At 36.1% G+C, this 12,751-nt stretch overlaps 3 protein-coding genes across 3 annotated transcripts; 2 read left to right on the forward strand and 1 right to left on the reverse strand.

The window, feature by feature from the left end:
* The first annotated feature begins 356 nt into the window (after positions 1-356).
* LOC112045753 (acetylcholinesterase) lies at positions 357-6,586 on the forward strand. The gene is made up of 4 exons (XM_024082062.2): positions 357-549; positions 1,942-2,079; positions 3,325-4,610; positions 6,335-6,586. The coding sequence occupies exons 1-4, from the start codon at positions 463-465 to the stop codon at positions 6,510-6,512; spliced, it is 1,689 nt and encodes a 562-aa protein (XP_023937830.2). The 5' UTR covers positions 357-462; the 3' UTR covers positions 6,513-6,586.
* Positions 6,587-8,274: 1,688 nt separating this feature from the next.
* On the forward strand, positions 8,275-11,471 carry LOC112045787 (esterase FE4). The gene is made up of 4 exons (XM_052882670.1): positions 8,275-8,280; positions 8,734-8,865; positions 9,381-10,666; positions 11,069-11,471. The coding sequence occupies exons 1-4, from the start codon at positions 8,275-8,277 to the stop codon at positions 11,238-11,240; spliced, it is 1,596 nt and encodes a 531-aa protein (XP_052738630.1). The 3' UTR covers positions 11,241-11,471.
* Positions 11,472-11,490: 19 nt separating this feature from the next.
* On the reverse strand, positions 11,491-12,702 carry LOC112045788 (retinol dehydrogenase 14-like). Its single transcript, XM_024082112.2, has one exon. It carries the CDS (start codon positions 12,473-12,475, stop codon positions 11,501-11,503), a length of 975 nt encoding a protein of 324 aa, XP_023937880.2. The 5' UTR covers positions 12,476-12,702; the 3' UTR covers positions 11,491-11,500.
* Positions 12,703-12,751: the final 49 nt, after the last annotated feature.

Below are 12,751 nucleotides of genomic sequence, written 5' to 3' on the forward strand. Positions count from 1 at the left end.
AGAGTTATGGTTTCTTTCGGGACAAGCTATGCGTTAATCTAGGATACAAGAACTGTGGATTTTTTGCGTCATAAATAAAGTAGCCTATGTGTTAATCCAGGACAAAATCTATCTCCAATCCAAATTTCACCTAAATCGGTTAAATGGCTGTGACGTTAAAAAATAGCAAACATCCATACAAACTTTCGCGTTTATAATACAAGTAGGATTTTACAACAAACAATTATCATGAATACACCTTACATATAGTTAATCACCCAGTGCTAGAAAGTTTTTAAACATAATGTACGAGTAGGTAAGTATATTAATCATAAGGGAAATTCCGTCGAATAACTTGTAACATTATTGAAATCCTGTAGAAGCCGTTAGTAGCTGTGTAGTTCTGACGTCTGGTTGCATCAGCTTGGCTGTAGCTGTTTTATTTAGCATGAAATAAAGTAGATTAATTTAATTTAGTTCAAAATGATTAATTCATTTAATTTCAACTTATTATTTATTGCTCTTTTGCAAATATGTGCTGTTCATTGTTTAAGAGAGGATTATGAGCAAGTAAGTACTTATATATTTTTTACTTCCTACACCTACTACCTATACCTACAAATAAATAAAATTAAAGTTTTTGTTAGTAATTAACAGCCTTTAGCTAATTGCATATGAAAGTACCAATATTAATTATTTTATAAATTATTTTGTATTTTATAACAGGTGTTTATATTTTAATCAAATCAATTTTTAATATAATATGTTCTGGCTAATTTACCGGAACAAATAGAAAAATAACTGAAACGGTTGAACCGATTTTGACGGGACATAAGTAAAATCTAAAAGTTAATAGTTTTTGTACCGTTATTATCTCTGTAATATATCTCTCTAATAATGGATAGGTAAAGATATAAAACTATACTAACAAACACAAATTATCAATACGTGCTTTAAAAAGTTAAATAGAAGCAGGCGTCTTTTGTGGAAGTTCATTATGGTAAGTGCATAATGTATTTAATTCAAGCAACACTGCCACCCAGATTCGACAGAAAATTCTCTACGTACCATTCAGCCCGAAACCGGAGCATTCTCAAGAGTTGAATAAGTACAAAGTTTGCTATTAAACATTGTGGGGCTAAGATCTAACGAAATTCACTATAGTGGTGGATACGTAGACATTATTATACGAGTATATAGAGCGAAATTTAAGAAATTAAACATCACGTGTCTCAATCTGTGAAAGAAAACATCGTGAGGAAACCTGCATACCAAAGAATTATCTTAATTCTCTGCGTGTGTGAAGTCTGCCAATCCGCATTGGGCCAGCGTGGTGGAGTATTGGCCTAACCCCTCTCATTCTGAGAAGAGACTCGAGCTCAGCAGTGAGCCGAATATGGGTTGATGACGACGATATAGACCATTTTTTGAAAACTGTAATATGTAAATCATTTTCCTGTTTCTAATCCTGACAACCTACTCGTAGTTAAGTATAGGTACCTTCATGATTGTTTAAGTTATGTTATGTAAATAAAATGTTTTAATAAAATTCAAAAATATATTCTTTTTCATAATAAATATTAGATCGTTTTACATCACCGTGTCCGTTAGAAACTGCTAAGACGTGGAATACCTTCTGTCTATGTTTCCTAACACGTATAATTTGAGCACCTTAAACGCAAGAGTGAATAGGCATTTTCTAGGCAAGCGTGCTTCATCTTAAACCTCATTATTGCTTTCCATCAGGCATGATTGGAGTCAAGCGAAAGCTTATGCAACAAAAACAAATTCGGTGGGTCTGACCATAACATATACTCGTACATATTAGCAGTGTATTTAAAGAATTAGTAACCGTACCACATAGTATGCGTCCAAGGGATATTTAGAACGTACCTAAAGGTGAAGATTACTGTATAATATGAGATTAATGAATATATTACATTAATTATGTGTATGATTTAGTTTCAGAGTGCTCCGGTAGTGACGGTGCAGGAAGGCCGTCTTCGAGGCACCACGTACAATCTCGTGGACAGGTCCACTTGCTATGCTTTCAGAGGAATCCCGTACGCGCGACCGCCAGTTGGAGATTTACGATTTAAGGTAACAATAGGACTAAACCAGACAAGTGCGACTCGGACTCGCCAGAATAGCTACTGACCGGCACTTGTCTGATTTTTTAGACCTGATTAGATTTATGGTTTTAATTTCAACTCCATGCGTTCCCATGATAAAAATGTCTTGACAGTCAAACATACAGGTAGTATAATATCATATTAACATGATCTGATAGAGATCGTTACAAAACTCCCAGAATTGAGAAGGTGGTGGCGTTACCCAGTTCCTCGAAGAGTACGAGTAAGTAGGCGGTACCTTAAACAGTCAATACTTAGGTAGAGTTGAATTTATTTCTTTTTTTTTATTATTTACAAGTTAGCAATTGACCATAATCTCACCTGATGGTAAGTGATGATGCAGTCTAAGATAGAAGCGGACTAACTTGTTAGGAGGAGGATGAAAATCCACACCCCTTTTCGGTTTCTACATGACATCTAACAGGAACGCTAAATCGCTTGGCGGTACGTCTTTGTCGGTAGGGTGGTAACTAGCCACGGCCGAAGCCACCAGCCAGACCTGGACCAATTAAGAAAATCTTAATCGGCCCAGCCGGGGATCGAACCCAGGACCTCCGTTTTGTAAATCCGTGGCCGTGAATTTGTTACGTGGGAATGTTTTCTTCCCTTCTTTTGTAATAAATAAATATGTACCTGCAGCATAAAGATTAACTCAATAATTGGCTGCAATGACAGTTTTAATTAATTGTTTAGGTATACTGAATACAACACTTGGTGATAAGCTAGGGTATGGAACATGTTTGTAAACATTGAATTAATAATAAATCGAGAAGATAACCTCGTCGGCATTCATGGCGTCGGATTTCCAGCCTGGGTTCGAGTATAAGATAATGATCTTATATATTGCTGAGAATGCTGATGATGACGATGATGATGATGATGATGATGATGATGGATGATTATGATGATGGGGAATAGAGTCTAGCATCATCGATTCCCTCGAGTCTCGATCGAATTTGATAGTAATCCGATCGAGTTTCCGAGTCTAGCTGCTAGACAGTGCGTCTAGCAGCTAGACTAGACAGTGTGCCTCGCAGAACATTTTAAGCCAAGTGCCAACATTGACAACCTGCCAATTTGCTAAGCTAAGCTAATAAGCTACACGTCCCCCTAGCATAAACAGAGAAAGCAAGCCTGTAAAAATATTCATTATAATATAATTAAAATAATAGGTAATCATTTCGTTCTTCTAATGTTTTGGTTTCCATTACAGGCCCCGTTACCACCTTTACCATGGAACGGTGTACGCGATGCCCGAAATTTCGGTGACATTTGCGTTCAATACAATTCGACGTATCAGGGATCTGAAGATTGCTTATTCCTGAACATCTACACCAAGTCCCTGCGTAGACATGCAAAGCACTCGGTGATGGTGTATATTCATGGAGGGTCTTATTATGAGGGATCGGGAGATTTCTTTTTACCCGACTTCCTAATGCTACACGAGAATATTATATTAATTACATTGAATTACAGACTTGATATACCAGGTTTTCTATCCTTAGACACGCCTGAGGTGCCAGGAAATGCTGGAATGAAAGACCAAGTAGCTGCATTACGTTGGATTCAGAACAATATAGCTCAATTCGGTGGTGATCCAAACAGCGTGACGATTTTCGGTGAAAGTTCCGGGGCATCTTCCGTAACTTACCACATGTTTTCTAAGATGTCGACAGGTCTTTTCCACAAAGTTATAGCACAAAGTGGAGTATGCACCCACGACTGGGCGATAGGAAGGGATTCAAAGGCGAGAGCATTCCGAGCAGGAAAGCTTTTAGGTATCGAAACTGACAATGTCGACGAACTCCTGCAATATTTCAGAGGATTAGATGCCAATGCTCTTACGAATCTAACTTTCGCGACGTTGACGCCCGATGAAATGTACAGAGGTTTGCCAGAACAATTCATTCCGGTTGTAGAAAAGAAGTTCCCTGGCGTCGAGGCGTTTATTGATGAAAACCCGGTAAACATGTTGGTTGAGGGTAAGATAAACAGAGTGCCGTTACTGGTTGGATACAATTCTGGGGAAGGGTTAGTTATTTTGAATGATCATCTCACTAAATTGGATATCTACAATAGAGAACCTTCGTATTATGTGCAGAGAGAAGTTAAAGAAAAGATTTCCCAAGAACAGTTGATCGATTTTGGTGATAGAATAAAGAGATTCTACGTTGGAAATAGAAACATAACTCAAGATGACAAAAACATAATAGTTGACATGCTAACAGACATGCATTTCTCGTACAATACGCATAGATTTGTCCATTTGTATACAAAATTAGGTGAAAAGGCGTATTTATATTGGTTTAATCTGGTGACTGATTTGAATATCATCAAAATTGCATTAGGGCTTACCGATTTGAAGGGAGTGAGTCACGCTGATGAACTTTGGTACCTGTTTTACAACTACTTGAACGAGAATTCGTACGCAGAACAGTCAAGGTTGAGAGATATCGTGTTTAGAGTAACGAAGTTATGGACTAACTTCGCCAAAACTGGGTAAGTTTCTACCATTTCGTTACATGTGATAACTTTCTTAACACAAGACTATATTGCTAACTGCCGGGGTGGTTCATTGGTTAGCCTATGTAGTTTGAGTCATAAGGTCTTGGGTTCGAGTCCTGGGCTGGACGAGCAACAGTTCTCTTTCATTCTTCATTTCATTCAGCTTGTTAGTTGATGGTTACACCCCGTGCCTTGAAGAGCAAGTAAAAGAGTCGTTCCCGATTGTAATCGTTTGTTATTGATCGTCATAAAATTGAATATTGTCACCATAAACCCACCAACACATATTGGAACAACGTGGCGGGTGTAAGCTCTACATCCCTTTTACGGGGCCTGTAGACCTGTATAAGACCTGACCATGTAATAATAGTAAAATATTTGATAATGCGTTAAAAATCTATTCAAAAACTTACATAAGATTTTCCTTATTTACATTTTCCTTATCAACCTGTGGTCGGGTTTTTCTATGTACTTACCATCATTTACCTATTATATTTTTCAATACTGTATTTGTCACAGGTAATGGTATTGAATCATAATGTTGTTTTACTAGCATCGTAATATTGTTGTAAATCTTTTGTTGTAGAACATGTGTAGGCCAGATCTTCTCCATTTTATAAAAGCTGAAAGTTGGCTAGTTTGGACCTTTGATCTGGTTTAAGATCTTAAGATCTTTATTTTCTCAAAAGAATTACATTAAACTCTCTTTTATGAAAAATACAATTAACTAAACTAAGATAATTCCCGTGTGTACAGACAGATAAAATATACCTACTGAGAATTTCTTCCTTTTAAAAGTCTTACTCTGGAGTTAGGTAGGTATATGGTGGCGCTGCAATTCTGTGCTCTGGAGAGCACGTAGTTATTATTAATATCTGATTAGCCCGTCAACCCACATTGGAGAAGCGTGGCGATTCTAAGCTCCATATCCCCTGAACCCTCTCCTATAAGAAGAGAGGCCTGTCCCTTGTAGTGGACCATAAAATAGGCTGATAATAATTATCATGATGATGAAGTTCGAGTACATCTGTAAATAATATTAACCAATTTTTTTTTGGAAGTTTATACTAGAGGTTTTACATAAAATTAGCGTGGTTCCCGTTCCCGTAGGAATACGGGGATAATATTATACAGCCTTCCTCGATTAATGGGCTATCTAACACTGAAAAATTTTTTCAAATCGGACCAAGTTCCTTAAATTAGCACGTTCAAACAAACAAACGAACAAACTCTTTAGCTTTATAATATTAGTTTATACTAGCGGACGCTCGCGACTTCGTCCGCGTGAAATCCTACTACCCTACCCTACTCCCACTTTACAACTCAACCCTACCCCTACCCTAGTCCTAACCTACTCCTACCCTACCCTGCCACGCAATGGAAGCTTAAAAAATGGAGTAACTTCTCCCGTTTTCCCAACATTTCCCTTCACTGCTCTGCTCCTATTGATCGTAGCGTGATGAAAAGTACACTATAACCTGCCCAGGAGAATGAAGAATAATTGTACCAAGTTTCGTTAAAATCCGTCGAGTAGTTTTTGTTTCTATAAAGAACATACAGACAGACAGACAAAAATTTTACTGATTGCGTTTTGGCATCAGTATCGATCACTAATCACCCCCTGATAGTTATTTTGGAAATATATTACATGTGCAGAATTGACCTCTCTACAGATTTATTATAAGTATAAATAATTAAAGTTTATTTATGTTTCCCAGTCGTCCAACGCCTGACAACAGTTTGGGAGCAATATGGCAGCCGTACACGACGAAAGGCAAGGAGTACTACAAAATAGACGAGCCGTTCGCTCTGGGTCACCGACTGGACAAGAAGAGGGTCAAGTTCTGGGACAAGATGTACGCTGAAGCGGGACTTCCGCATATATATAGCAAATGAAAACTTTTCTATTTTATTGAAATTATTATGTGTTACCTGTTAACATGATACCTATTAAATAATTATCTATTCTATTTTATTTGTATATCTATGCTAATAGTATAAAGCCGAAGAGTTTGTTTGCTTCAACGCGCTAATCTCAGGAATTACTGGTCCAATTTGAATAAATCTTTCAGTGTTAGATAGCCCATTTATCTAGGAAGGATATAGGCTATATAAATTCGCAACTGCTTGGAAATCTTAAAATTTATATGAACATCATTCACTCTGTTAATGAATGACGTTCATATAATTAAGAAGAAGGTACCTACAAATGCATAATTGCATAATGTTTTGTCTAACTTGACCGGGCTTTAAGGTGTGGAACACGTAAACTGCCATAAACGATATAAACGACCCAGTTGATATAAACTGGAATCGCAGTAGATAAAAATTTAACTTGTAAACAACTTAATAAACCTACAGTTAATGTAATATTTTATCAAAGAAGAAAGAACTATACCTATACCTTCGTGCCAAATCTATAGAGTTTCTAGAGTAGGTATCACAATATGCATAGAGTACATTGAATATAGGTACAATAATAAAGTAAGGTAAAGTCAAATTCTTTAAAATAAGTACCTGTAACATATAATATGTAAATGGGATATATTGTAAATATTAGCATTAACTAAGTAAGTATAACTTATATTTCTGTAAAGTAAATAAGTAGTCGTATAAATTACCTACTTAAATAATTATAACATTAATACTGACTGTATTTGTGTCAGCCTCTCAGTCGATATTGGTGTCGGTTGGCTATAATATCGAAAATGATCTACAAAAGTTTGGTCACATGTTTTACGTTATTGCAGATATCCGTAATATTCTGTGAAGTTCAAGTAAGTTACTATTTTTTTTACTAAAATAGGTTACCTATTGCCTAGAAAGTGCACAGGTAGGCAACGAAGGTAAAGATCAATGAAACAACAGTCAGGGGTATTAAAAAAAATGCCACATGAGTACCTACAGTGGATCATTAGAAGCTGGGTTTGATTTGTGTAACATTAAGCTATTATTTCAACCAAGATAATATCTCATTGAATCATATTCCACCATTTTTAGGAGATACAGCATACTACGCCCGCGACTTCGTCTGCAAGAAGTTTTTTACAAATTCCGCGGGAACCAAGGATTTTACCGTTGGGATAAAAAGTATAAACAGATAAAAAAGTAGGATTCTGTAAGGTTTAATTTATCTCTTAAATTTCTAAATTTTATCCAAATCGGTTTAGTGGTTTAGCCGTCAAAAAGTAACAGACAGACAGGATAACTTTCGCTTTTATATATACTGTATCTGTTCAAATGGGCTGATAAAAATAATAAATTAGATTACAGAAGAAATAATGTGCAAAAGCTAAGCTTGAACCAAACAAATAAAGAAGGTGTGGAAAGTAATTTTTACTCATTTATTAATTTGTCTTTTTTTTAATTTTTAATAAAGTTATTATTTATTTTATATAATACAAAACACTATTCAAAATTTATAAAAACAAAATCAACCCTCCCGCTTCGGGACATTTGAGTGACCAAGCAGCCGGTGGTCTGGGCTCCAGAGTGAGAAACTCACAATACGCGCCGTCACAAAAATCACTGCCTTCTGTACTCGACCCTTGAGCCAACAGTTAAGCGAAAGCTTCTTAAGATGTTGGTCGAAGCTTTCGCTATAAGACCATTGACTGAAACAACTATCGGAACAATAATAGTTGACACAACATTCCACATGGCGGTAATCTCGTCAGCGAGGTCCAAGAATTTTGATACTTTTTCCTTTTCGGCTTTAACTAGATTATCGTCATGTGGAACAGTAATATCAACAATTATTGCACGACGCACTGATCGATCGACTAGCACTATATCAGGTCTATTGGCTACAATATACCTGCCAGTGATAATCGTTCAGTCCCAGTAGAGCAATGCACTGCTATTTTCAAGAAATGACGCTGGGTCGTACCTATGGTAAGGCATATCAAAATCGATAAGGCCATATTGAAGAGCAAGCTGTTGGTGGATTATCTTGGCTACTTGATTATGTCTGTGCAAGTATTCGCCGTTAGCAAGGTGAGAACACCCGGACACAATATGTCTGAGGGACTCCCCAGGACGATGGCACGCTCGACAGATGTTTAGGGTGCCATCTTTTATGATATGTTTCCGGTAGTTATTAATACAACAATTTCAGGATGGTCCGATAGTGACAGTAAATGAAGGCCAACTTAGAGGTTCAAAGTACGAACTCGTGGACGGTTCAACGTGCTATGCGTTCAGAGGAGTGCCGTACGCGCGCCCGCCTGTTGGGGAGCTTCGGTTTAGAGTAAGAAAACCTGTACAGTTTCTAGTTTATTTCAGGGATTTTTACAGTAAGGCGCATTTTCCTTAGTATGCAACTCGATGTAAAATGCTATAAAGCCGTAGGGAATGTATTCTGTATGATTATTGATTTTGGACGACCTCTCTGGCTTTAATTGCTGCAAAATATTCTACTAGAGGATACCCGTGACTTCGTCCGCATGAAAATTGATGTAAATTTTCAACCCCCTATTACCCACCCCCTTTAAATTGCTTCATAAATAACCTTTCGCGCGTTGTATATATCCCACTAATTATTATTTTACAAAAATATTATATTAATTTATATAAATAAAAGCTTCAACCCCCTTTTAGACTTTTTAGGGCTAGAATTTTGAAAAACGTTCAACTACATTATTTTTAGTATTTGTACTTTTGTACAATGTCCTTTAAGGGAGTAGGTACGAGATGAAAAAACCATGCTTCATCCAATTCAGTTACCACCAGTACCACCAGTGCACATTTTTTTTATTTTTTCAGGCTCCTCTTCCACCATTACCATGGGAAGGGATTAAAGATGTCACGAATTTCGGGCCAATATGCGCACAATTCAACATAACCCACCAGGGCGAGGAAGACTGCTTGCACATGAACATTTATACCAAATCTTTTAATTCAAAGTCACCAGTCATAGTGAATATTCACGGTGGATCATATGACACAGGATCTGGTGATTTCTTTTTACCCGATTTTCTTATGTTACACGAGGATATTGTATTTGTCACAATAAACTATAGACTTGAGGCTCTAGGATTTCTTGTGCTGGATATACCCGAGGTACCAGGAAACGCAGGTATGAAAGACCAAGTTGAATCCCTACGATGGATTAAAAATAACATAGCGCAATTCGGGGGTGACCCGGATAGTGTGACACTTTTAGGGGAAAGTTCTGGAGCATCGTCCGTCACATATCACATGCTGTCTCCAATGGCAACAGGACTGTTCCACAAGGTTATAGCACAGAGCGGCGTTTGCACCAACGATTGGGCAATTGCTAGGAATATGAAAAAAAGAGCTTTCCGAGTTGGCAAACTTTTAGGCACTGACACTGAAGATGTCTATGAACTACTTAACTATTTTAGAAGTCTAGACGCATATTCTCTCACCAATGTCACAACTGCCACGGCAACAAAGGATGAACTGAACCGAGGTTTTCCCGATCAATTCTTACCATGTGTCGAGAAGAAATTTCCAAGTGTTGTAGCATTTATGGCAGAAAATCCAGTCAAAATGATGGCAGAAGGCAGAGTAGTAAATAATGTGCCTTTAATGCTTGGATATAATTCAGCAGAAGGAATATATAACACGCTGGATACTATTGCAAAACTGGACTTGTATAACAAAGAACCTTCTTATTACGTACCGAGAGAAATTTCCGAAAAGGTTAGTGAAAAAAAATTGAAAGAGTTCGGTGATAGGATAAAGAAATTCTACTTTGGAGACAAAAACATGACTACAGATGACATGAATACAATAGCTACAATGCTTACTGATACAGAATTTTCCTATAACGTGAATAGATTTGCCAATTTATACACAAAGGCATCAGGTTTAGCATATTTGTACAGGTTTGATCTTGTGACGGATCTGAATGTTGTTAAACTCGTGTTACTAGGGCTCGCAGATCTGAATGGCGCGAGCCACGGTGACGATCTCTTTTACCTGTTTTACAATTGGCTGAATGAACAACAATACAAACAAGAAGAAAAATTGAGAGAAATCGTATTCAGACTAACGAAGTTATGGGTAAACTTTGCCAGAACTGGGTAAGAACTCTTTCTATAATTTCATTTGTCTAGTATATTAGAGGATAATGTTTATTACACGTAACTGGAATATCTCTTTCTCGTAACCGGAAGAGTTTTTGATAAATTATTTTGGTAAACTTATTGAAAATCGTACGAGTATGTACAATATCATATTATAAGTATTCATTGATTACACAGTTGTTATATTAATTTGGTACGGCTAGTCACTAGTGAAAATGGAATATTATTTGGTTTGGTATTGGCGCGAAACCATCTGGTGTTCATATATTATAATACCTACAATACTTGTAGCAAGGTCACATTACCAAAATAACTCGAGATAATTTGTAAATTTTTATTTGCTTTCTCCCAGTCATTTCATAATTCCTCCGTTTTCTTTAAAGTAATTTCTTTTTTCAGAAATCCAACACCTGACGACAGTTTGGGAGCTATCTGGAAACCATACACAGTTAATGGAAAGGAATATTTCAAAATAGATGAAACTTACGAATCGAGCAATAATGTGGACGAAAGTAGGATGCAATTTTGGAACAATCTCTATTCAGAAGCTTGTCGGCCTCACATTAAATAAAAATGCAATTAAATAAAAAACATCATAGCAAATTTTTTTCCAATATTTAAGTAATAAACAAAATATTCCACAATTTAAAACAAGTTGATGTATTTACTCTACAATGTCAGTAACATGTTATTTTCTTCTTGGCGTATAATTTTTTGTGTATCATGCATGTACATCCTCTGCAATAAATTATTGAAAAATGTTTTGTAAATATTTTATTAGTAGCAATAAAATTATGTAAAATAAGGTAAAACAAAAAAATAACAATTATTTTAATTTTTAATTGTGGGTATTTCGTGCGCTTCCAGTTTAACAAGCTTGACCGATTGTTCCCACAATTTCTCCGCTGTAAATTCTAAATCACCATTCATTTTACTATCACTTATTTCACAGTTTTCAAAAACTTTTCCACTGACCAGACCAGTATTATCCTCTACTGCCATATGGATAGCAGTCTGAGCTCCTTGCCATGGTGTTGTAAAGAACGCGTAAATGAAAAAGTTTAAAATATAAGCAATATATTTGTTGATACTGTAATAAATATCAGTTTCCACTATTCCTGGATCAGCACAGTTTACCACCACATTAGTTTCTGCAAGTCTTTTTGACAATTCTTGTGAGAACAAAACCAAACTTAATTTACTATTAAGATAAATTCTTGATTTTGTCCAAAATCCAATCTTATTGTAACTATTAACGTCTAATGAAGCGTATTTACGTAGATTCGACGTTATGCTTATTATTCTAGTAGGTTCCGTTTCAGTAGCAGTATTCTTCAATAACGGTAAAAGTAGGAGTGTTAAAAGGAAATGGCCATAATAGTTCACTTGCATTATATAATGCAGTCCATCGTCAGTTAAAACATCCTCAGGAACTCGAATGCCAGAGCTATTTACGAGAATGTCCAATCTAGTTTCTTTTTCCTGAATTAGTTTCACAAAATCTCGCACAGATCTTAAAGATGCTATGTTTAATTGTCTGTAATAAACGTTATGGTTACCAGTCGCTTTAGCAATCCTTGCTAGAGCTGTATAGCCATCTATTTCATATTGACAGGCTATTATAACTTTGGCGTCTCTTTGAGCTAAGTCCTTTGCAATTTCGAATCCAAGTCCACTCGACCCGTCAGTTACAATCACAGTTTTTCCACGAAGTTTCTTTGTTGAATTGCATATTACCACTTGCTTTTTCTGAGACACGAATAAAACTATTAAAATCACTACAACACCTAAAATTATAAACATCATAATTTTGTAAAACCACCGGCGCGGTAAGAAACAAGTTTTGAAGTTATAAATTAATTGAATAGCCAATGGTATATTGCGTAAAGCAAAACTGGAATTAGTTAAATTTATGAGTGTGTGTATGATTTTTTTTTAACTAGGATTAAAGTATTATTAATAGTACAACATATATTACTAATAACTAACTTATTTTTTGATTATAACTGCTATTCGCTACGTCAACTACTCGTATATATTTTAAAACTAAATAATTAAAAAATATTTTCTTGCTATTAGGAA

The sequence above is a fragment of the Bicyclus anynana genome, chromosome 7 (genome assembly GCF_947172395.1).
Source record: "Bicyclus anynana chromosome 7, ilBicAnyn1.1, whole genome shotgun sequence".
In the NCBI taxonomy this organism is placed as follows: Eukaryota; Metazoa; Arthropoda; class Insecta; order Lepidoptera; family Nymphalidae; genus Bicyclus; species Bicyclus anynana.

Bases quoted from the DNA above. Each gene is read 5' to 3' on its own strand.
- LOC112045753 (XM_024082062.2), top strand. From the start codon at position 463: ATGATTAATTCATTTAATTTCAACTTATTATTTATTGCTCTTTTGCAA. The intron at 2,080-3,324 runs GTAACAATAGGA...TTTCCATTACAG, and splicing joins TTGGAGATTTACGATTTAAG to GCCCCGTTACCACCTTTACC. The intron at 4,611-6,334 runs GTAAGTTTCTAC...TATGTTTCCCAG, and splicing joins ACTAACTTCGCCAAAACTGG to TCGTCCAACGCCTGACAACA.
- LOC112045787 (XM_052882670.1), top strand. The intron at 8,866-9,380 runs GTAAGAAAACCT...TTATTTTTTCAG, and splicing joins TTGGGGAGCTTCGGTTTAGA to GCTCCTCTTCCACCATTACC. The intron at 10,667-11,068 runs GTAAGAACTCTT...TTCTTTTTTCAG, and splicing joins GTAAACTTTGCCAGAACTGG to AAATCCAACACCTGACGACA.
- LOC112045788 (XM_024082112.2), bottom strand. From the start codon at position 12,475: ATGATGTTTATAATTTTAGGTGTTGTAGTGATTTTAATAGTTTTATTC.